The 23889-nt window shown below is 37.8% G+C and overlaps 2 protein-coding genes across 11 annotated transcripts in view; both read right to left on the bottom strand.

Moving 5' to 3' along the window:
• Positions 1-6605: 6605 nt before the first annotated feature.
• LOC109030480 (uncharacterized) lies at positions 6606-15399 on the bottom strand. Of its 2 annotated transcripts, none has more exons than XM_072296835.1 (6): positions 14903-15399; positions 14027-14178; positions 12690-12897; positions 11885-12226; positions 10702-11117; positions 6606-9986 (listed from the first exon to the last, which is right to left on the bottom strand). In XM_072296835.1, exons 2-6 carry the CDS (start codon positions 14092-14094, stop codon positions 9917-9919), a joined length of 1104 nt encoding a protein of 367 aa, XP_072152936.1. In that variant the 5' UTR covers positions 14095-14178; positions 14903-15399; the 3' UTR covers positions 6606-9916. The 2 variants fall into 2 exon arrangements, with proteins under 2 accessions (XP_072152936.1, XP_072152935.1); XM_072296834.1 differs by having other exon boundaries at positions 14027-14142; positions 14903-15398.
• A 1904-nt stretch (positions 15400-17303) lies between these two features.
• LOC109030476 (uncharacterized) overlaps positions 17304-23889 on the bottom strand; it is a 91092-nt gene continuing 84506 nt past the window's right edge. For 6 of the 9 annotated variants that reach the window (XM_072296826.1, XM_072296827.1, XM_072296824.1 and 3 more), the window contains exon 6: positions 17304-18702. In XM_072296826.1, coding sequence (XP_072152927.1) covers positions 18094-18702 — 609 coding nt within the window. In that variant the 3' untranslated portion in view covers positions 17304-18093. Of the gene's footprint in view, positions 18703-19713; positions 20065-20550; positions 20770-22384; positions 22671-23257; positions 23458-23889 lie in introns of all 9 variants that reach the window. The other 3 variants (XM_072296820.1, XM_072296825.1, XM_072296828.1) reach the window with 1 other exon arrangement.

Below are 23889 nucleotides of genomic sequence, written 5' to 3' on the forward strand. Positions count from 1 at the left end.
CTCTTTCGTCTACTTTTCTTGCTCTCCCTTATATAACTCTACCGCCACGATTAGGATTTTTTAGATGTTTCAGACCGTCTAAAGCTTAACAAATCCATAATCGCGACAGCGGGCCGTCAATAAATGATGTAAGAACATTTATCTCCCTCCCACATCGACAGAACCAGGCTAGACACCCCTTGACCCCTCCTCCACTCTTTCCTTAAATTCTGACGAGATTTATATTAAACGTGTATTTTTAGTGCAATATTCAATATCTTCCACTACAAACACCATGCATAGCTTATTAAAGAAGTCTCTACTTCGTACCTTGGCTCTCGATACCATTATATGTTGATCTGACAACTTATAAATTTGCCGAGCTATCGTGTATTTTTCCAGCTCAGTTCTCAAATCGTTGATTACTATAAAAATGATGATTGAGAAAAAAAGCACAGACAGCAATACGAGAAAAAGAAAAATGAAAAAAAAAACTGTACAATAAGTAAACATATTTTTTTGCATATAAAGTGGACGATGAGGAATTTTATGCCTCGTGGAGTGACTAAAAATTAGATTCAAAGGGTTGCACATGAGAAAAAAAAAAACAAGAAAAGAAAGTAAATTGCAGGGCCGGATTAAGGGGGTGGCCACATGGGCCGCGGCCCGTAGCGGCAAATCTATAGGGGGCGGCAAATTTTGCAATTTTTTAAATTTAGGTATAAAAACAATTCGGATTTAGAAAAAAAAAAATACAAACGAGAAAAGGCGACAAAATCTCTAATTTTCTGAGAGTATAGAAATTTCTACTTATGTCGTCTTTCAGTGATACAAGAGAGCACCTTTAATTAGTCGAGTTAAGAGAGAAACCAAACACGCAATTTGGCCTGGAACGGCGCGACTTACCTAGAGAGAAATGATGACGAGGACTTGAGATGAAAAGGAGAAGCCCTCGGCGTGGCGATCGGTATGTAACACATATTAGCGCCTACAAGACTGCACGTATACTTCACGCATTCCATCAAACACAGTGCGGTCATTGCGGACAGCGTGAAACGCATAGCGCCTACAAGAATGCATGAATACCTCACGCATTGCGGCAAACACAACGCGATCAGCGTGAGACGCACAGCGCCTACAAGATTGCGTGAATACTTCACGCATTGCGTCAAACACAGTACGGTCTGCGAGGCGCGACGGCGGAAGTTAAAATCATTAATCCACATTTATGTTTGTTCTTTCATAATTTTTTTGTTTATTTCTTATGAATGGAAGGCCTTGTCCACACAGAGATAGGTTTACGAAACTTAACTTTCGCGCAAAGTTCCGTGAACTTTTGCTAGTAGTGTTGACAGGGCTTTCCCAAAAAATGTGTTTAACACCAGTAAACGCGTCTTATGCACCCCTCCCCCGCTGGCACGTTCATTTGATGGTTTTCATTGATGTTTCAAAACGAATGAGAAGGGGGCGGCAAGTAGGTAAATTCGGCCCTGGTAAATTGTGTCACATCTGGCCATGTATAACAAAAGCAAAAGTAAAATATTATGAAGTTAAAACACAAAAATAAGCATGCAACTTGATTTTTTTGATTATGCAGATTGTTTTTATCTTTTTTTCTCCTTTCAAAAGACTTTAGGCCATTTAAAAAGAACTTTTAATGTTAGAAATGTCTGGCTGATTGACATGATCTCCTCTGTCAATATCTCATTCCAGTCGATATGTACCATCGAGTCGTCATCTTAGTCACCACCATAACAGTAATGTGCTGCCAGAAACGTACCAAATTAGTATCGAAACTGGCAACACATCTAGAGTCAAAACATACAAATCTGCGCATAAACGAAATCTCGAGAAACATTGCTAGAGGGGTTTCCCGTAATTGGCCAAACACCGGTCACCGCGCGAAATTGAAATGGGGAGCAAGGTTATAACTGAGGTATGAAGAGGGGCGGAAAGCCTAGCACAGCGGACGCTAACGAAATTGGCACCACCCTGAGCTGGAACAATGCGTGCAACACTTGTTCGTTTACACGGCCGGGCGCTGGGTTGAATGTCATCCCCATGAAACCTCTCAGCGTGACACTTGTCCAGGGGCTCAAAGACAAAAGGATACATACTTAACTTTGGGACTGAGTCATAGCCCTCAACATGTACTAGTTGAAGGAAACTGCATTTGAAATTCATTTACACGATCCGGGCACGTTACGGAAATAAGCTAAAAAACGTAGGCAATCTGTGCAAAGGCTATAAGAGGGTTCTCCAGGGCTCTGCAATACCCGCGAGAGGTAAAATGCGTGTAAAGTGCGCTTTATTCGTAAAGTTTTGTTAAAGGGAAACTATAAATAAAAACTGGACCAAGATCCATAATTTTTCTTCAGGAATCTTCAGGAATACCTAAAAATAAACTTTTTTTATTTCTTTTTTTTATTTAAAAGGGAAAAATCAACAAACTTTGATAACTTTTTAATTACACTACGAAAAGAGTTTTTTTTTTTCAAAATATTTTGCAAATTACATAACAACTTCAATCTCATCACCTCTTAAAAATGCGTTAAAAAGGGTTCCTTCCTTCCCCATCTCACACTCTTAAAAATCGAAGAGTGTCCATAGGATTCTATACAGCGCCCAAAAACCCCGATTTTAATGAATGCGAAGTGAAATCAGCACTTTGAAAGCGCATGACACTCCGCAAAAAATTAGATTCCGCTTCGTAATAATGCAAGTCGCCCCGTGAGGAGAATAGACCAGATAGATATATAATAGATTATATGATATAATATAGATAATAATAATAGATAAAAAGATAGATAATAATAATAATAGATAAAAAGATATATAATAATAATAGATAAAAAGATAGATAATAATAGATATATAATAGATTCCGCTCCGCATTCATATCACTCGGAGTTTTTGGGCGCCACGTAGACTCCGGCACAGAATCTCAATCCAAAATATCAACAGTGTATAAATGTTACCTATTTAAAATTTATATCCTCTTGAAAATGCAAGTTGTTAGTTTAATTTTTCCACCACCAGTTTCAGGAGTCACAGGTAATGGGGCGCACTCACAGCTGTATTAACGCATTTTGGCTCTGACGCCTATTTTGCCGCGCTAATGGAAAAACGGCCGGATGAACATTCGAGAGTCGCAAATTTCCTTTAATGAACTTTTGATTTCTGAAGAAGTTGTGAATGTTTTCTCTTGAAATTTCGAGATAATTTAGATTGAATTATGAAGAAAATTTCTGGAATTCGTGCTTAATCAAAAGAAATGTTGCAACTGACAAAGGCTCATACGGCGTTTTTCCTTAGCTAGGTAGTAGGTATTCACCGTCGAGTTATCTTAATTTCCTCCTGCTCTCACTCTGATCCATTAGCGGATCCGGCAAAGTCACAACATTGTTTTCCCCCTTTTAAACGTATGGAAATGTATCGATTCTTGTCGGGGCCAGGTGCATGCTCCGATGATGGAAAAAAATTTACTTGGCTCAAGCCTGATGATTTTTAAATTCGCCGCCAAGAGTTTTTTTATCTGAAATCAAGCTGAATTTTTCTAGAGAGAAGAGGAAAGACGTTTGGGTTCAGCTAAAAAGTAGCTTGAATTAAGCGACAACATTCTGGACTCAAGAAAATATATTCCATGGCGCAAATTTAGGATTCTTTTTTTTCAGTGGACACGAATCGATTATTTAACACAACTTTAAATGGAGGAAATCCGGTGTTGACAAATTGCTGGATCCGCTTCTGTTCTGATCAGGGCGCGGTGTAACAGTGACGACAGTTCGACACACCGCTATGAGCAACGCCAAGTGACGCGCGGACAACGCAAAAACGGATCGCGAAGCGGGAACAAATAAACAGACATAAATATGGTAATCGAGCTGATTGCTCGCTTTTGAGGATTTTGTAAAGGGACGGAGGGGAACGGGACACGAGAGAAGCTAAATTGTCCAATTACAGGACTCAGCCCCTCTCTGATGGCACAATCAACGCCCATTAGCATTAGCATTGATGCTGAGCTGGGACCCATCCCCACGACCCCACCCTCTACCGCCCCCGTCTTTCTCGTCCCTCCCCGTCATCGCATTTCACCCCCGAAACCACCCGAAACTCTATTTACCGGATACCGCTGCCCCCCCCCCCCCCGCTGCGGCCTCGATCCCGCTAATTTTTCGTGTGTTTATCCCAATGAAACTCAGCGGGAAAGACGCATCTCTTTTTGATTTCCAGTATAAGCTCGACTCTTTTGGGTCACGCCGCACGGTGGATCAAGTCGGTTAGAGAGGTCGGCCTTGAAATTTTTTACTGAAACTGCAAATTTTGATGTTTGTTCCGTCACATTTTAAATTTTGACGTGTGCTTTTAATAGAAAATTTGACAGGGAGACAAATGGTACCACTTTTAAAACCTCGAAGTTTTGTATAAACGGAGTTATGAGCGTTTAAATTTTCCAAATTTTATCCGATCTCTTCTATTGACTTGACCCACTGTGCGCCGTGGGCCATGGTCATTAGCCATGCTCGAGTTTGCTTTAGGGATGAATTGCAATAAAAGGAAATGAAATTCTTCGTCTGTTCTCACAATCAGACCTTAAGTATCTGTATAGGTAGGGTACGGACTTGTCGGTAGTTTTGAGGTTTGTTCATGGAGCTTTTAGGGCCCGAAAGGGCAGCCAAACTATGGATTCAAATGATCCTATTGTATGAAATAATAAGCGTGAGATTAGCTTCATGGGCTTTTTTGAAAATCGTTAAAAAAAAAAAAAAAAAAAAAAAAAAAAAAAAAAAAAAAAAAAAAAAAATTCCAGGGCGATTTATTATTACAATTTTTACAACCCATCTTTTGTAAAGCACGTATTGGTTTCTGTGTTAATTTACTCATTTTTGTGGAAAAACGCTCATGCATGAACGAGCATTCTTACCCATCTTGGTTTGATATTTGAATCTGAAAATCGGCAGTGACTTTTTTCGTGTTAGAAGGTTGGCTGCCTTTTTGAGTCCCAGAGCTCTATATTTCGACCTGTCCGTGCTCTTCTTATATGGGTGCTCTACTCGGACCCTAAGTTTATTTTGCTTTAGCTAAAGGGCGCCAATTGAGGTGGTGGAGAGCGTAAGTTCTTTTTACTAAAAAGTAAAGTACCTTTGCGGAGAAGTTTGCAAGTCGCCGATCGAATACTTTGAAAATGGTTTTCGAAATCGAGTCATCAAAATGCTACTAGCGCTCTAATATTTTCCACATCGTGAGAAGAATATTCTTTTGACATCGATAACTTTCTTTGCACATACGTGAATACAGGTCAGTCATGGAAGTCATTGCTGGCATCTACGGCAGCAATCTTTCCTCTATTGCACTTTCAATAAGCTTCAAAAATTATCTTTTTGCGAAAAACAATCCTGGCTTTAGCGCCCTTAAACTACGGCCTTTCCGGTCGAAACTGCAGTAACGGCATAGGAAAGCCGAAAAACCAAACGGGGAGCTGCGTCAATATTAAACTTCTATCGCCTTGCTAAGGCGCATGGATACAACTATTTGAACTCTCCGGAACGCGTGAGGTAGCACGCTCAATTGAAGGCGTTTTCGAATCTTCTGAATTTTCATGACGAGATTTTCCAAATTGTTTTGCATTATATCGTAGATTTCAGTTTCTTTTATTATTTAGTAAAATTACTCCTACTACTTAATTTCTAATTATTCTGGAAAAACTATCCATTTGCGAAAAACAATCCTGGCTTTAGCGCCCTTTCACTACGGCCTGAACCGTCGAAACTGCAGTAGCGGCATAGGAAAGCCGAAAAACTAAACGGGGAGCTGCGTCAATATTAAACTTCTATCGCCTTGCTAAGGCGCAGGCATACAACGATTTGAACTCTCCGAAACGAAGGAGGTATCACGCTTCAGTTGAAGGCGTTTTCGAATCTTCTGTATTTACATGACGAGACTTTCCAAATTTGTTTGCATTATATTGTCGATTTGAGTTCCTTTTATTAATTCGTTAAATTATTCCTGCTTCTTAATTTTAATTATTCTGCAAAAATTATCTTTTTGCGAAAAACAATCCTGGCTTTAGCGCCCTTAAACTACGGCCTTAATGGTCGAAACTAAAGTAGCGGCACAGGAAAACCGAAAAACAACGCGGGGACGCTACTTCAATATTACCCTTCCATCGCCTTGCTAAGGCGGAAATTGGGAGCAAATTTTTTACAAAAGATGCATTAAGACTAGTTTTACTTGAAATGATTAATATCTTAATTTTTTCAAAAACTGCACTTAGGCGCCTTGTCCTCCAAGCTTCTCACAATTGATGGCCAATGATCAGCCTGGCAGCATCTTGAAGGCTTTGCTTTTTTTTTTTTTGCTCATGGGTGTGATTTGTTATTAAAGCCTTGAAGCTTGGGTTAAATAGAAAAGAAGAAGAAAAAAAAAACCCTTTGAAAATCAGAACAACCACTAGGAATTGATTTGAAAAATTGGAAAAAAACAGTTTGAAAAAGCATGGAAAACCTATTTGGATGCATTCACACTAAAAGGAACAATATTGGCACACAGAGTTCCTTTTAGCATAAATACGTGTTATGTAGAAGGGACAATTACAAGGAAGAAGAGTAGAAAAGAAAAAGCAGCTATTTTTAAAGTAAAGAGTGTCAAGTTTATTAAATATTTTAAAAAAATTTACCTAAGTAAATAAAAGTAAATGGTTTATTTTTACAAAAGAGAATAAAAATAAGGATTTTTCATACTGCGATCTTGACTAATGGATCTGTACAAAAATAAGTATGCTATCAAATTAAGTTACAAAAAAAATAAAATAATAATTTACAATACATCAAAATTAAAGGGGCACGAATTGAAACAAATAACTTTTCTCAACTTTATTAAAAGGCACTGAAAGAGGAGGCAATTTTAGTGTAAATGGTTTCTAAAAAAGAACTTTCGTCAGCTAGGGAAAATTATTTTAAAGAATCAGTTCGATGGAAAGGAGTCTGGCAGTTAAAATCAAGTTGATCACAGAACTGAGGTCTTAGAAGTGTTTGAAAATGGCTCTGAGGTGGAATGACATTCTTCCTCAGAGTATTATTTTTATCAATAAAATATGGACTCCGTTCCTAGTCTTGATTAGTTACTTAATAAAGATAATACACACATTTTTTTCCTTTGACAATATTTCTGGAGTCATTTTTTCAGACTTAGATCCGTTGTTTTAAGGTTTGAACCAAACTTTCAAAAACAAACACTTTTCCTAATTACGAGACATAAAATTTATCACAATTTTTGTGACGCATTCAGAAAAAACATTTCTTAAAAACTGTGTTTAATAAATTGAAGTGATACACATGGCCCCACTATCTGATGAGTGAGGGAGGATTGGATAGAATTAGAAACCAACTACCTAATTTATTGGCACATGCTTATTGGCATATTTACAACTGAATTACCATTACTGGTAAGGTATTTTATAATGAGCTATATTGAAGTGAAATATGTGGATGCCAACATTTGTCCATGAAAAATTGAACAATTCTAAAATACATACTTACAATTAGGTGTTGAAAATAGTGAAAAGTATACAAAAAATATAAAAATAAGACAGAATAAATTTCAGTAAAAACGTGAAAAACCTAGATAATTGAGAGCCTAAACATTGAGCACTTTGGTATGATACTACCAATAGAATAACCGAATAATATTTCTTAAATTCTCCGAGTTGATTTAAGTCCATCAGCAAAGGTTGCTTGCAATAGAACTGACAAAAATTAAATGAATCTTCGGGAGCCATAGAGAGTAGTAGAAAAATATGATTTAAATAAATTAATCAAATTTCATTACTTTAAAAGAAAAAATCTTGAGCAAAAAATGTCACTGCAGTGAAAATGCAGAATTAGGAGGCATTGACTTGAAACAACCTGTAACAAGGATGGTTACATTCCAATTCAAATGAAAAATTTTGGCAACTAAGACTCTCCTTTTCTCTGTGGATAGAACTGCTATGAAACCATTCCATGAGTATAGGTAGATATTACATCATAAAGAGAAAAAAAAAGGAGAGGGTGACAGTTTCCAATTTGTAAGTGGGTTCCTGAAATTATAATTGACTACTTCAGTAAATACTCTTAAAGCTCTATAAAAGAAGTTTTTATTTCTTCAGATGATTCTCCCGCTACTGCAAAACCGTGAATTTAAAAAATTTTGAGAGGAAGAGCAGAAAGATCCAGAAAAATTTTTGACACAGGGACTGAATTAGCATGTATAATTTAATCATTCTCTCTCTTCAGTATTTTCTATTCCAAACACTGGAGAAATTCAATTAAGTGGGTCTTGATAACTTCTGAACATTATACTAGTCAGTTCTTCCTTTCCGAAATTACTTTTATCACAGTTAATTATGTTGTAAAATCAATTACAATACATTGATTTAGATTTCTAGGGCTAAGGAGCAATATCGCTCAGCTGACAATTCAGGCAAAAATAAGTTGCAGTCTTTGCCACATTCTACAGTAATGATAAGCAAGCTGATGTTTTTAGTTTCTTCCCATCCCAGATGAGAACGCTGTAATGACACTCTAATGTATAAAGAAAATCGCTAACTTAACCTCAGAATCACAAAAATGGCGAAGTTTTTTCTTCATCCTATGAAATCGTCAATTGGCAGATAATCGGTGTTTTTCATCAGCCATCGATTTCTCAGTGTTTGAGGCAACAACTGTAAAGCAGTGCCTAGGTTTTAAAAAAAATTGACAAATTAAAAGTAAAATGATTGATAAATAAAGCGATGCAGTTTCCCAAAAACTTCCCAACACACAGTGTCCATTTTCATCATGCATACCTTGCTAGCTTCAACTTTCTGTTTTATTTTTAATTATAGCTATATATTATTGTTTCAATGTCTTTTACAAATTGATTGGTCCGAAAGTTATCAGCTGTTCATAGCGATCTAGATGAAAGAAACTTGCACTTCATGTTTATCTGTCTCCATTCATGCTGTGACACGTCTTCATTTCATATATGAATTAAAAAAATTTAGACTGTTATGAATGTCTACCCATATTATAAGTAGGGAAAATAGAGAATTGAATTCTGTGCTTTTGAACTATCCATCCTTGGTTTTTGAGAGCACCTCATTTAAAATTGATCAGATGTTTAAAGTTAGGTCAAATCTGATTAAATTCCCACCAGTTACAAACAGGTCAGTAAAATTATGAAAAGAAGAAACAGAGAATACGAGGGGGAAATGCTTGCTAGCTGAAAAACAAGCAACTTCTAATCATTTTCCATTTACACGTACGTATTTACAATAAAATTTAATCACTTGCTCATTTGAAAGTAGAAAAGAACCGATTAAAAGGCTTTTTACTTACAGTACTCAAGGTATTAAATGTATGTATGTACAAACAAAAGGAACATATAGTGTCAAAATGCATAATTTCATAATGTAGTTACAGAAATCATCATACAAGTTTCAAGGAAGCTTTAAATGATGCGGACTGTACGCCATACTAAAACAAATAGAATATTTGTCTACGAGAATAGTATGTATTTGATGAAGCTTGAGTCTAGCTTAAACATGTTGACTGAAAATTGAAAATTAGCTCTCACTCTTCAAATTAAATAAACACCTACATGAGAGAACTGGAGCAGCTCAAGCCATCTCCCTTAAATTTTTTCTTTGGAAATAAAAAATAAAATAACAAATATACGCAGGAGGTTTTTCTGTAAAAGCCTACGTCTGATCACTTATCTACTATGAATTACGCAGGAAATGCTGCTTATGAAGACATTGACCTCTCATTGATGCTTGTCATGTTAAAGAAATGACCATTATGAAGGTCCTTCGATTTAGATGTATATTCCTAGTGATTAGTGATCAGAAGTAAAGCTAACTTATCTGTACAAGTGGTATCTTCTAGCAACCAGTTTTGGCCAGTTGTCAAGGTCATCTTCATACAAAATTGTGTTGATGCATAAGATCTTCAAACTCTTGTCTGCGCCACCAAGGTATTCCACTTTGACTGAAAAATGAAAGTCAATATTAGGCGTGAGATATTTCTGTAGTGATTCTTCTTTCTATTTGATTCATTTCATTGATATTTGTATAAGAGATTGCGGAAGACCGAGCGAATTTTTCTTAAAAATTGTATTAATCTATGGCAGTAGTTGATTACAAAAAAACGAATTGTGTGCTTCACTTCTTTTGTTTTTTTTTTTTTTTCTTTTTTCTTTTTTTTTTGTGCATAAAAGAGCGTATTTCACCATCTTCTTTACAGAAAAGAGCATGTTACAGTTTTTCCCCCAATATTAATGTGCTTAGTGGGTAGTTTTCATCTCATAAATGATATGTCTTATTCATAAATGCCTTCTGCCTTCACATTTTCTCTCTTTTTAAAGGTGCCTTCAAATTAACTCTGTAATTGGCCAATTGAGCACAATTTCTACACCCCTGGCGCTCATGATAATTTTTAAACAGTTTTTTTTACCTTCTTAAATTGGTTTATTCATCTATACCTCTTGTATAAAACAGACTTATTACAAAAATGTATTTTATAATTTCTAAATCTATGGAAACATTGTTTATTACTCATCTTGTGAAGGCCAAACCTATCATATTCAAAATGATACCTCAAACTAAAAGTAATCAATAAATAAATCCAACTCTGATGGCAAAAAATGATTGCCATGGAGAGGGAAGAGATCTGAGAATATTCAGTGAAAAATTCTCAAACCTACCTTGCAGAGGAATCCATTGTTGAATTTAGTTTGTCATGGACACTAATGTTTTGAGTATTCAGTGCACTCAGCTGACCATTGACTGGGTAAATGTCCCTCGTCGTTGACGATGGTAGAGATATTTCTCTAATTGTTGATGATGGTGGAGAAATATCATTCAGGGGAATGCGGTCGTTGTAAGTGTGTGCTGACGATGGCCTCCGTCGAGTTGCTTGTCGGCGCAAAGCACGCTTGCGCCGCTTGACGTTACGTCGGACACAGCATTGGACCGAGAGCAAGAGTGTGCAAACAAGCATCATGAGACAACCAATGTAAATGTAATCAGAATGATTATCATCATTGCCTCGCTGACCGATGAGAATTGAACCAGCAATCATCAATGAGATTCCCGTTAAAATTCCTGCTATGAAAATAACCTGAAAAAAGAGATTTGCATAAGTTGAGGAGTGATTGCTCAGGTCAAAAATTACTCTGGAATTATCTAGTACTTATTTTTTCTTAAAAGATATATGTACAATAAGCAAGCAAGGTAATATGGCAAAATGGATACAGCTGCTCTCTGATGGCATATTAAGAAACTATCGATTTTAACATTAAGCCTTAGTTCATTTTCACACTTTCCACAAGAGGGAACTACAGGGTATGAGGATCTAAGAAACTAAATAAATTAAGTTGGCAGTCAAAGAGACTTCTACTGAATTCTTAAAGGAGCAATTCTATGAAACTGTGCATGAACATTGCAATTATTAAATACTCAATGTCTCAAAAACAATATTAACTACTTTGAAAAGCAATACGAGCAGTAAGTGAATCTTGAGAATAGCAGAAATTATATTTGAAACTTATCCAAGAACACATTTCTGCCATAAAAGCAAAGACGACAGCATCACACTTTTTACCAAGCAAAACTATTACAGTATCAATAATATTTTCATCAATCAAATTATTTTGGACTCATTGTTAGTTGAAGATTTCATTCCTTAAAATACAAAAAAAAATTTACGTCTTTGACACATTTTCTCTACTCTGACAAACAAGAGACGGACCTTAAGAAATGAAAATTTTAGACATGTTGTTCTCAAAAACACCTACGTATAAAAAAGTTCAGGGCAGCAAAATGGTACTTCAGATAATCTTGATTTTGTGATGATTTTAACCCATCGGATATTATAAGTAGATTTACCTGGAGACAATAGTGGCAAAAGTTCTCAAATGCAACACAATGTCCGCCGCAAGCATCAATCCCTCCTCCATCATCATCGGAAGTGGTTGATGACAGTGGTACGTCCAATGTGGCCCGTGAGGTTCGACCACTCCCCACATTATAAAATGGCGGCTGTGGTCGTATTTCTTCCAGATAATCTCCTTGGCTCGGTGGTCGAAAGTGTCGGGGAAATGAGTCCCGTGTGTAGAACTGCGGAGGGCCGCGGACAGAATCATGACTAGCTTGGAGGTGCGGCATGCGAGGGAGTTGTTCCAGAGGAGGTAACTTCTTCATTGTTGTTACACCTTGCGGGTGTGGAACCTGTAGAGCAGATAACAATATAGATTATGAAAATAATAACAACTTACAAAGCGAGAAAAATTTGTGTTTAAAAGTGAGTGAATTATTCTGTGATGGACGCAGTCCCTTCTGGAGATTTGACTTGAGCTGCCAAGAATTCATTCGCCTTCAACATATCTTCTCTATTCTGTATATTTTTTATTTTTTTGTTAAAGCCATGACCCTGTTTCTTGCAGTCTCATTATATAACCCACTGTATAGACTTAGGTAACAGTGGAAAAAACAAGGAGGAAAAACAAGGCTAAAAATACACAATTAATAAAACCTGAGACGTTTCGACTCAAAACTGAGTAATTTTCAGTCAGAAATAATAAAAATTTAAAAAAGCAATGAAAAACCTGAGCCCTACATGGTGGTGGCCTATACTTAGTTAATCTCACTGAAATGGTTGAGAGAATCTTTGAAAATCTGTAGCACAACTCACCAAGTGATGATTTTGTACTGGTGCAGGTTGTTTGCGAATTTTTGAGGATGCAGGTTTTGTTCCATTGGCATCGTAGTTTATGGGAGGACCGGGTCCATCTATCACATGATAGATGCGACTCCCATTTTCTGAACTGGGGCTTGAACATTCTGGTTCGTAGTAATTTGAGGTGACCATTTGCTGGTATGATGGGCCAGTCCATGGATTCCTAAATAAAAAAAGTCATGATGTTAATAAAAGAGAACAACCTCTGAGAACACGTTAACAGGAAATTGAATTTAAAAAGCCTACATGAACTGCTATTAATTACAGACAATTGTCATATCAGCGAAGGGTGTGTATAAGAGAGATAAGATACATTTAGAGATTGATGTCCCTTTTGTCCAGTATCTTAGCACTCAACACAAAGAGAGGGTACTAAAAATGATACCTGGCATGGGGAGCACTTCATAGAAACTACCATACTCTCATCTCACCCCTTCTCCACTTAAAAAGGAAAAACAAAGAACTGTGACTGGATCTGTGAAAAGGGACCTTATCTTCTTGACAAAATTTTCTTTATATTTTTCTAAAATTTAAACCACATTTTTCTACAAACTAAGACTCTTTGTCTTGGAATTTTAGGTCTCATATTTCCTTCAATTTTTTGGCTTTTAGGGTCCCTTGAACCAAAATTTTCAGATTTTCTTCGATCAGGCATACGCAAAAAATTAAGGCAAACTTTCTCCCAGAGGATAAAGTCCCATTCCACAAATCTGGTCACAATTACTGTTCTCAAAAGTGAATGAAAAAATGAGTGTATTTCTACCAAATTTCACACTTATCAAATGAAATTAGGTTACTTTCTTGAGAAAAATCTATCTATCACATGCCATAAAAGAGCAGATTGTTTTTTTGAAGGAGTAACAATGTACTGCATTATCTTGCAAATTAAAAAAAAAAAAAAAAACATGATTCTGGAATTCTTCAAGCACCAATATCCACTCTTCATAACCTGTCTAACTCATATTTGTCAGCAAGGAGTAAAAAGGGGGAAAAAAAAACAAAAAAACAACAGGGTTACTTAATAATCTGATATGGCGCTATTCTTGACTGCGTGCAAGAATTGTTATTAAATATGTTGCTTTGAGATAAGTCCGTCGCGCAGCTGATGAAAGGACACAACTGCATACTGAGATGAGCCCAGAAAAGCATTAGATTGTATGGATGACAGGGTTCATTGCAGAGTGAAGTTACGCCCTTTCGTCAGGAGGGTGACAGGTTGGAAGAAAAAAAAACTGCAATATTCTAGAATGCATTATAGTACTTAATTGCGATCATTTGAAAAAAAATCTTACCTGGACGCGTTCACATTCTGCGGAAGCGAAGAGTTTCTCACAGAAACCGGTGGACCAGGATTGGACATGTTGATCTCTCATTTCGTTCTAGAAATAAAGCTGGCCACCCTCATTTCCTACGATTAAATACATTTACAATGTGTGAGAGATTACTAAAAAATAACAAAAGGTAAAGCTACATAAAATCAAAATATTTGTGCTATGGTATGCACTCGGACCACTTGATTTTCAATACGGGTGGCATAAGACCGACTCATTGTGTTGAGCCATAATTCAAATCTTCGATAAATCAATGCCCATCAGTGGTGCTATCTAATTGAACTTAGTAGGTGCTAGTAAGAGAGTGAGTAACTAGCTCTGAATGAAGAGGCTTTGAACTTTTAATTGCTAGAAATGATCATGACATTATCTCTCTCATACACAATGAGTCTATATTTACCTGCACCATCCATTACAGTCAGTAGTTTCTGCTATAAATATAATTAAATATTCACAAATGTGATGTCATGGTATTTGTATTAATGTTGCTTTGCATTGTGGATCAATTCCTTGCATTAATTGCTACATGAAAATGATTATTGCCTTTCAAATACATAGATCGTATAGCAGCACGACATAGTGGTCGATCTAGCCCCAGATCACTCAGTATCAATTCATAAAGTGGGGTGAATCGGAGATATAGCCACAAAATCAGACATCTAGCTGTAAGGCAAATCTTAAATAGGGACGTCAAGACATCGAGAGTTACACTGTCGATGCGTCTATCATCTTCAGCAAACTCAAAAATTGAGACTACCTCAAGACTATTATCTTACTTTTGTTCGTGAGAAGGTAAAGTATAACGAATGAAAAAATTGAGATGCAACAATTACTTACTGCGCGATTTTACTCGGGAGCAAAGAGAAACTTCATATTGAGAACATACACATTAGAGAGGAGAAACTTCACCAGAGATCACATTGTCGCATTCTGGATGAAAATGTTCCAAGGGATCAGCTCATACTTGAGAGGCATGTAACGAAAGAAAGCCTACTACCGAATCAATTAGAAGGTTTTTGTTGCTGATTCCTCAGCAGGAAACTGTTTAGACTTTCAGAACATCATACTTAATTAATAGTTAGAACGCTTTCCAAAGCTCCGCATTCTAACCTCAAAACACGTACAAACGGGAGTCACGATTGAACGAGAAGAAAATCGGAATAAAGATCGGTTGGTGAAAAAAAATGAAGCCAGAGGTTGGAAAAAGTGAGATACGATTGAAGTATAGAAAAAAACACAAAAATGATTGAAGAAGATAAGAGTTATCTTAATTGATACCGACAATGAGTCACATCACAACAAAACAATCACGGCTCTACTTTCTAATAGTTTACAAATTGAACGTCGGATAGCGCTGCAGTAGAAGATGGCGCCAATGGAGCATCGAGATAGCTGTTGATTGGATGTTGTCCTACATTATGAATAACCCCGCCAATTTTTGAATTTGCGGGAGTCTCCCCGAAAGTCTGCATTGGTATCCTTAGGTTCAGAAGAAACTTTTTAAATATATAACTTTTAAAAATAACTTTTGCAAGATAGTATCACTTGATAGACGGCAGCAGTGTAGTAAAATTGGAAGGTATTAATTGATTTTTTACAGTATAATTGCAATGCAAAGCAAAACCGTTCGCTGACTCACAGTTGAAAATAGTGGTGGTTCTTAAGCTGTGATTTATCACAGGTTAACTTAAGTAGGCGTTATTTCCCTACATTATCTGTATCAAAATTAAAAGTATTACTGATTTTTTACAGTATAATCTAAAAAAAGTGATAGGGTGAGTACCCGCGTCGACAAGGGGAAGAAGTTTTTAAAAAAAATAGCATCAATCCCTGCCCTGCTCCTGCTACCCTGCTATCTTCTCCTCCTATGCTGCTACCTACTTGCTATACTTTGCAGTGTATTTGCAGTGTATCTGACTGTGATAATCGAGTGACCGACCATGTGCGAGCTTTTCAATCATTAATTTTTATCGCCTTTTACAACCGCAGTTCTGGTGAATCGCTTTTTTTACTTTCAGCGATCAATTTTTGAGGATAACAGTAAATAAAAATGTGCAGTATAACCTCAGGTGTTTCTCGCCAGTCACAGTGATCGATCTCTGGCTTCTTAAAATTCACAGTGATTTATGATCGTGGTCACAAGCATAGGTATGAGACGGATGGCGATTTTTTCGAATAAATCGATGCGATTTTAAAATCGGATGGAAATAATCGATTTTAAAACACTTAAAATCCAAGTTCGGCGCCAAAGACTTAACTAATTAATACTAATACTGAACTTGAAATGAAACTCTTGCGACTTTTTTTTCAGTAACACGATTTCGGCTCAAAAAATCGATTCCGTTTTACAATCGACCTCGGAAAATCGATTCCGTTTTAAAATCGACCCCGAAAACCGATTCCGTTTTATAATTGTCATCGAAAAATCTATTCTGATTTGTTTAATCGATTGCGAAAAACCGATCCGATTTAATCGATTTTTCCGATTAAAAATCGTCATCCCAAGCGAGTATTAGGGGAGCAGAAGTCAGTGGCAGGTGGACCTGTTCCTGATGAGTGGTGATGCTGCGCTGTCTGGTGGAACGTTGAACCGTGTCGCAAACTCTCTCAACATCTCGTCCAATGGGCACGGACCAAGCGAATACATATTTATTCCCAAATGATTTATTCTTTAATTATTTATCCTCTATCTATCATTTATTCTCTAGTATTCAATCATTTGATCTCAATATCTTTTCTCTAATTATTTATTCTTTTGGTCCATGCGCCATAAGGGGACGCCAATTGTGAGCCAGATATATATAAATTTTCGATGTATATTTCGTCAAATCGGATCCGGATACTGTTGAGAAGTAGCAGGTCGCGTCGTGTCAGTGCAGTGACCGAGTATTGACCAATGATCGATCCTAGTTAGCATATTGATCTGTGATTCGACTATCTTGGCTGAACTGGGAATGGATGATGTAATAGGATAAAGGATTCATTCATTCCTTCTCATGACAAATGAATGAACTTGGCTCTATTAACTTCCGTGGTTTCGAATATTTTATTCCATAAAGACATCTTGTGAATATTATTTGATTGCGTCTGTATATTTTTCTTATCTTGGTGATCATGCACTTTATTAAGACGGTAATAGCCTGAGACGCTAAATGTCTTAAAATTATACCAACTAACTAACTATTGGTGAGGTAGGTATACAAAATAGTTTTATTATAGTATAAAAATTATATTCGACTTCTAACCGCAAGGATATTTAATTTTAAATAAAATATATTTTGATAACATTCTATCTACAGCTTTATTCTAGACAGTTAAGTCACAGTTAACTCATTGATTTTATTTCACGTTTTGATTAATATGAAATTTACATGTAATCGAAACAGAAATCGCTCAATTTTTTTAATGTCAAGGTGAATTTATCATGAAAGTAAACAAACATCGAGCTAAATACCAAACAAATTGCTGAAATGATAGTTGAATTGATTGGTCGGCAGAAAATAGACCCGTTACGTCTGAAAACACATTTCAGCTGGTTATCTCCGAAAAACCTCCATTCCCAAAACCTGACGCAAAGCCAAGCCCTTTGCCCCCCCCCCCCCCCCAGGCCTTACATTATCAGTCAAAACATTTATTCCTTTTTTTTCACAACCATTGACGTTTTAGCTTGCAACCGTCACCTTCCCGGTGGTTCGTTCCTTTCTGTCCTCCAAAAACTTAACCGCAGAAAACGCGCGGAACACCTTAGTGCGATTCTTGACCTTGTAACCGCCGTAGAAGAGTCGCTTAACCTCATTCATGTGGTCGAGCGCGTTGAACCTCGTCAACAGGTCCCGAATCTCGGCCTCTCGGAACCCATAAAACCCTCCGAAGGCATCGTCCTCGAGTACAGGCACGAAGGTTAGTTCGAATATATCACGCGGCGCGATGACAATTCCAGCGCCGAGAACAACGAGTGACTCACGAACTTACTCGCAACCAGGTCCTTGACGAGGTACCTCAAGGCGCTCATGACGACTTTCTTGAACTTATTGTCCTGCTACAAGCATCATCTCAGCCGCCGGCGCGTCGAAGTTGTCGATGAAAACCATGCAGCTCTCATTGAAATGGGTGGCTAATAACCGGGTCAAGACGCAAGGGTCCGTAGGCGACGTCTTCATCTTGCATGGGTGGCTTCGGGTGTCGGTAGTCGTTGAAATGGTCGAAGTCCTCGGCTCGAGGATGTCCGAAGCCTTGAGGTAGTCGTGCTGGATGAAGAGGTTGAAGATGAGCTGCCGGAAGGAGTTGTAGAACCCGGCGTGGTCTGTGAGGTCCAGGTCGTGGAAGTCCAGATAGATGGCGGGATGGGCGGCGTAGTGCATGTGGCAGAAGTGCTTGTCCGAGCAGACGGCGAGTTCGTTGAAAGCGAAGAAGTCCCCGGACGTACGGTCGTAGATCTTACGGCCCTCCTGGTCGACAGGGATCTCGACGAACTTTCGGATCATCTCCATGTTGAGGGATTTGCCGAACCGTCGCGGCGCTAGGATGGCCAGGTGTTTCCTCTGCGAGATGAAGTGCTTGATCAACAGGGATTTGTCAACGTAGCCCCCGGAGCGCACCACCTCCTCGAAGGTCTCACGGTCGATGGTGCTTGGTTGCTGCGGGTCAGAGACGAAACGCCATCGTCACATTGTAGGTTCTGCGGAGATACGTCTAAGACGTTTGATTCCATGCTCTCAATACTTGATTTTTCTTTTGTTAATTTTTTTTTTTTTTTTTTTAAATTTTTTTGCCGATCTTCCTTTAATAATGCTGACAGTGATATGAGCAGGTACCCTCTGTTGAGTGATTTAAAGTTGACCATTTTGTGGTATGATTCAAATGCCTTTATATAGTTAGTTAGTATATTTTGAGACATTCAGCGTCAGGCTATTAACGTCTAGGTATACAGAGAATTTTGAAAATGGGAGTGTATACGAAAATTTAGATTTTTAAATTATAGGGTTTAAAATAGGGTTTAAATTATAGGGTTAAAAATAGAGAGGTGGAGAATTTCGGAATTTTGGTAGTAATATTGGGTTCATCGCATGTAAGTGGGTTTCTATGCCTTTATATGAGTGCCTTTATACATGTACCTTTATAACTTTGTGTATAAAATACAAAACTTTAGAGTTATGGTGTCATTTTAATATCATAAGAGTGATTAGAGGTAGGTCAAGGCACACCCACAAATTATGAGCTAAGCTTCAACTTGGCCCTTAATTCACACGACATTTTCGAAAAAGTAACATTTTTTTTCGTGTTCATACAGTGAAAAGTCAAAATTTTGTGGGCCTGATTTTCAGTGCATACATTTTTATCAATCTCATACATGGTATAGAAGTTTTCTTTGTAGAAGGAGTAAAAAAGTTTCACTCAGCCACTCTGTCGAGCACAATATATTGTTATATGAAACAGTCCCCTACTTGCATTTCAAGGAGTAAAATCGAATACATCCAAAATTGGCGAAGAGAGGCCTTCCAGCAGGGGGGGGGGGGGGGGGCGAAGCTATGGGATAGATACTATCCAGAGTTCCCAAAAACCATCAACTAAAATCTAATATTTTTATCAGACACCTGCGCAAAAAAACACCTTGCGCACGCCTATGTTCAATGCGTACTCCTACCTACCACAATATCTCGTTTTCTCCGTGTCTTTTGGTTCTTAAGCTTTTCCTTCTCAGCTTCACACCAATCGTGCATAGAGAACGCAGAGTAGACCGTCTGCCCACCAGGGGTCTTGTGCTTGGTGAGACTGGCCATGATGTTCGTCATATGGTCAGTGCAATTAAATTTCTCGACGACATCCTTAACCTGAGTCTCTGAAAACCCGTAGAAGGGCCTCAGCTCGGCGCTCTCGAGAAGGGGTTGATAGACAAGTGACGTCATCTCTTTCGTCAGAGAGTCATCGATGCGTCGTTGGCCGATGAGCAACGAGTGATGCACGTGATCGTTACCGATGATCAGCTTTACAACGAAGTCCTGCAACAAGTTCGTCGCAAAAATCGTCACCAAAAGCCCACTAGAGATGGTAAGAATTAGGTAAAGAGCCACAAAATAAGCTTCTTTTAAGGCATATTTAGACTCTAAATCTGCCTTAGGGGCCGCTCTGATCCGATCTACGTAGAGATTGGCCCCACACTACAGCTCGAGTAAAGTTTCCGAGATTGTCCCCACAAGCAGTGGGGACAACAGCATTTTTTTTTTTAGTCCGGAGACACATTTTCGTGTATTGCTTATATTGCCGCATATTTGCTGTTGCTTCCTCCCTCACATGTGGGGGAAATCAAAAACTAAAACACTTGTAGAAATGCCCCCCAGAGATCTCCCTCACAAGGCAATTTTGAAGCACATACTCACTCATCGAGTTAACATTTAATAATATTAATAATTTATGATCATATTATAATAATATTATACTGCCATAAAATATAATTGCACGAATAGAAAAGCTTGCACTAGTCTCACCTGTAACGGACGGAGCAGTTTGAGTTTCTCCTTCCTTTCGGTTTGGGTGGCGTTAATGAGACACTCAGCTGGGCTGTCGAAGTTATCAATAAGGACGATGGAAGTTTTGTTATAGTGCTTCCAGAGCCACAGTGGCAGCAGCCGCCCACCTGAAACTACGAAGTCGTCCGGCATCTCCTCCATACCACTTGGAAAACGGTATTTGAGGAACAGATCATACTAAAACACGGACATTTTAATCAAATTATGAAACACAGGCCACAGTGAACAGATCAAAGACTTTAAAAAACACACAATGCTACATTGGTATCCCGAGAGCATTTATTATGCATCTCGCAGTTTAAAATCTAAATCTACTACATTTACCATTACAAGATCATCAAATAGTGAATAACCGAGTATATTTATTGTAACTTTCATTTTTTTCTTTTACCATGCAGGACAAGTACACTCATTGAAAGAACATCAATGATAAGCTATTTTGTTAAATCAGATTAAGCAATCAAAATTTTTATTCTCGATTGCCGCGATAAGTGAGGAAAATATATCTGTCTGTAGAGCACGATCAAGACGTGCTCGCCTTCATCGGGGTAGATATGCAATATGCATTCCTGGAAGTTCGAATAGTGGTATCAAAATTCCTAGCGCACGGGAGACTTACATGACGTGAATCTGTTTGACTTTTTATCTGTTTACCTTTTACTATTTAATTAATCCTTCCGCACGTCAGTCTTCGATTTAACTTACTTGAGGGTACATTTGCTTTTCATTCAGTTTTTCTGCATACATTGAATCTTAAAATAATTTGTGATAGTTCGAAGCTCATTTTGAAGCTTTTTGATTGCGTGAGAAAAAAAATGAGGTTTAACAACGATGATCAACATTTGCGCCGTAATCCTGATTTTATTTAAAAACTGTTTTGGAAGTTCTTATTTAATAAACCTTTTTAATTTTAATGTGCCAAGAAATATGAAATGTAAAAAAAAAAAAAAAAAATCAGAGTATAACTTGATAATTCATTTTTTTTTTTTTTTTTTTTTTTTTTTAAAATTTAGTCTCCTTAAATGATAATGCATTATTATGAATAACTCGTAGGACGTTGAATGAACCTCGAGGTAATCAAGGGCTTTGAAGGGGTGCGCGCTGGAATAACGATAGCACATACCTTTAATTAATAATCTTAATGATGAGGCAATGCTTAACTGCGGTAAGATTTCTTTTGTACTCACCTGAGACCCTTGTCACCAAATTTTGTCGGAAATTTGGCACCGAGATGTAACACTCGTCGTTGCGATAAAACTAAACCGCCGGTCAACCAAGGACCACAGGCCAAAGTTAAGTACCCCCGAGACTAATTTCAAGTGTATTTAAAAAGTACTAATTTTTTTGTTTTAGAGAAATTTGGCCCTTGCGAACGGATTGTGACCTGCAAATGTAACAAAGATATTTTTTTCTTTTCTTTTACGGGACGAATTTACATTTGTGGCGCCCCGAGGCTGCACTTTTTTGGCGCGCCTAAAAGAGGGTTCTTCGTAGGAGGAGGGGGGGTGGATGTCCTAGCACACAACCTCCCTCTCCACAAAAAAAGTTTTTAATGCGTAGGTTCTTGCTGTTTGAAATTCTCAACAATTTTGCTTCCCTTGGCATCTAGGCTATAGCGTAGATGGCTCTAGCGCAAATCAGTTACTTTCATATAATATTTCTCGTCTTTTTCTCTTTATATCGCTTCGTTTGGAAGCCCCCGGGACTTTAAACATGTTATAGATATCGCATGAGGTAACGCCTTCACTTAAAACCGTCTGCATATGAATACTATCAAGGTAATGCTACTCACCTCTTCCTCGCTTAGTTCTACGCTGTTCCGGAGGAAGTCGTGGTCCATCCACATGTAGGTCGTCAGGTGCCGTATACTATTGAAAAACGCTCGCTCCGTTGTTGTGTTAAGGTCGCTGAAATCCAAATAGATGACAGGGTATTTCCGAAAATGATCATCGCAAAACTCACGGTCTCCGCATACCGCCAAGTCCTTGAGCCTGAACACGGTTTCGCCCCAGGTCTCGGGTTTTTTTTTCGTCGGTTTGAAATTCGCGTCCAAGGGTAGAACTTCCTTTTCAAAAAACCTAAGAATTCGCAAATGAAAAAGATATTAAAAAATAAGGACTGTGTGAGGCAAGGACTAGGGGATTTGATGAGAAGAAAATCCTGAAGTTTAATGAAATGTTCCTTAATTCAAACAATTTTTAGTGAGAAAAAAGAATTCTTGTACAACCATCATTAAAGCCACTTCAGGTTGGAAACTATATTCGACCATCTCATCTGTTTTTATCCGAGTGAAAATAGGGTGGGAGGGGGGAATTCCTTAGAGGTTTCAATCGTTGACTTTACTATGAATTTAGTTTTTAAACAATTGTGATACTTCAAACTGTACACTCTTGCTTTGTTATTTTTAAATAAGTATTATTTTCAACTGTTGCACAACATTTTTAGAGAATATTGTTGGAGAGGGAAATTAAAGCCACACAAGAGTTTGCGCAATGAGGATGGTGACTTTCGTGACTCTCGGAATCGTGACTCTCAATAAAAGTAAAATTTGACAGGAAATTGCTACGTTGCCAAAACCGAGGTAAATCGCGATACAGATAATCACATAAACGTTACTTCCTATAAGTTTATCGACGGTATGAAGTTTCATACATGTGGATGTTACCTCTTGATCATGCGCTGATTGGTGGTGCGGCCTAGTTTCGGTGGGGCGAGAAGGACCAAATGACGGCGTTGAGAGATGAACCATTTTAGAAGTGGGGTCTTGTCCACGTACGCCCCAGTTTTAACAAGCTCATCGAATTCCTCCCTCGGCTTATCCCAGTTTTCGTCCCCTGTTGATGGACGCTCTCCGGAATTTGCTCGCTGAATAGGTAAATTTGAAAGAGTAAATAAATAATTCGTGCAAGGATCTATGAAAAAACACCTTGTCCACCGAGTACAGACTTTTTTTTTTTTTTTTTTTTTTTTTTTTTTTTTTTTTTTTTACTTCAAATAGCCCACAAGGGCTGATCCTGTGCTTTAGTCCCGTCCCCCCTCCGTCCCTAACAACCAATCCCAGGCAACCATTATTTGAGACCATCAAACTCGGGTCGCCTGGAAACTGTCCAGGAGAGCCTAATGTAGGGAAGTAGGGCAGTATCTAGGGGAATAAAATTGGCGATTTTCAGTTCAAAACGGGAAACTCTCTAGAATTCACTATCTTAATGTGATTCATTTGTAGTAATTCAGCATTTTCTCTTAACTGTAAACCAGGAGAATAATAAAACCAAGGTTTGACATCTACGATGAGTTGAA

The sequence above is a fragment of the Bemisia tabaci genome, chromosome 2 (assembly GCF_918797505.1).
Source record: "Bemisia tabaci chromosome 2, PGI_BMITA_v3".
In the NCBI taxonomy this organism is placed as follows: domain Eukaryota; kingdom Metazoa; phylum Arthropoda; class Insecta; order Hemiptera; family Aleyrodidae; genus Bemisia; species Bemisia tabaci.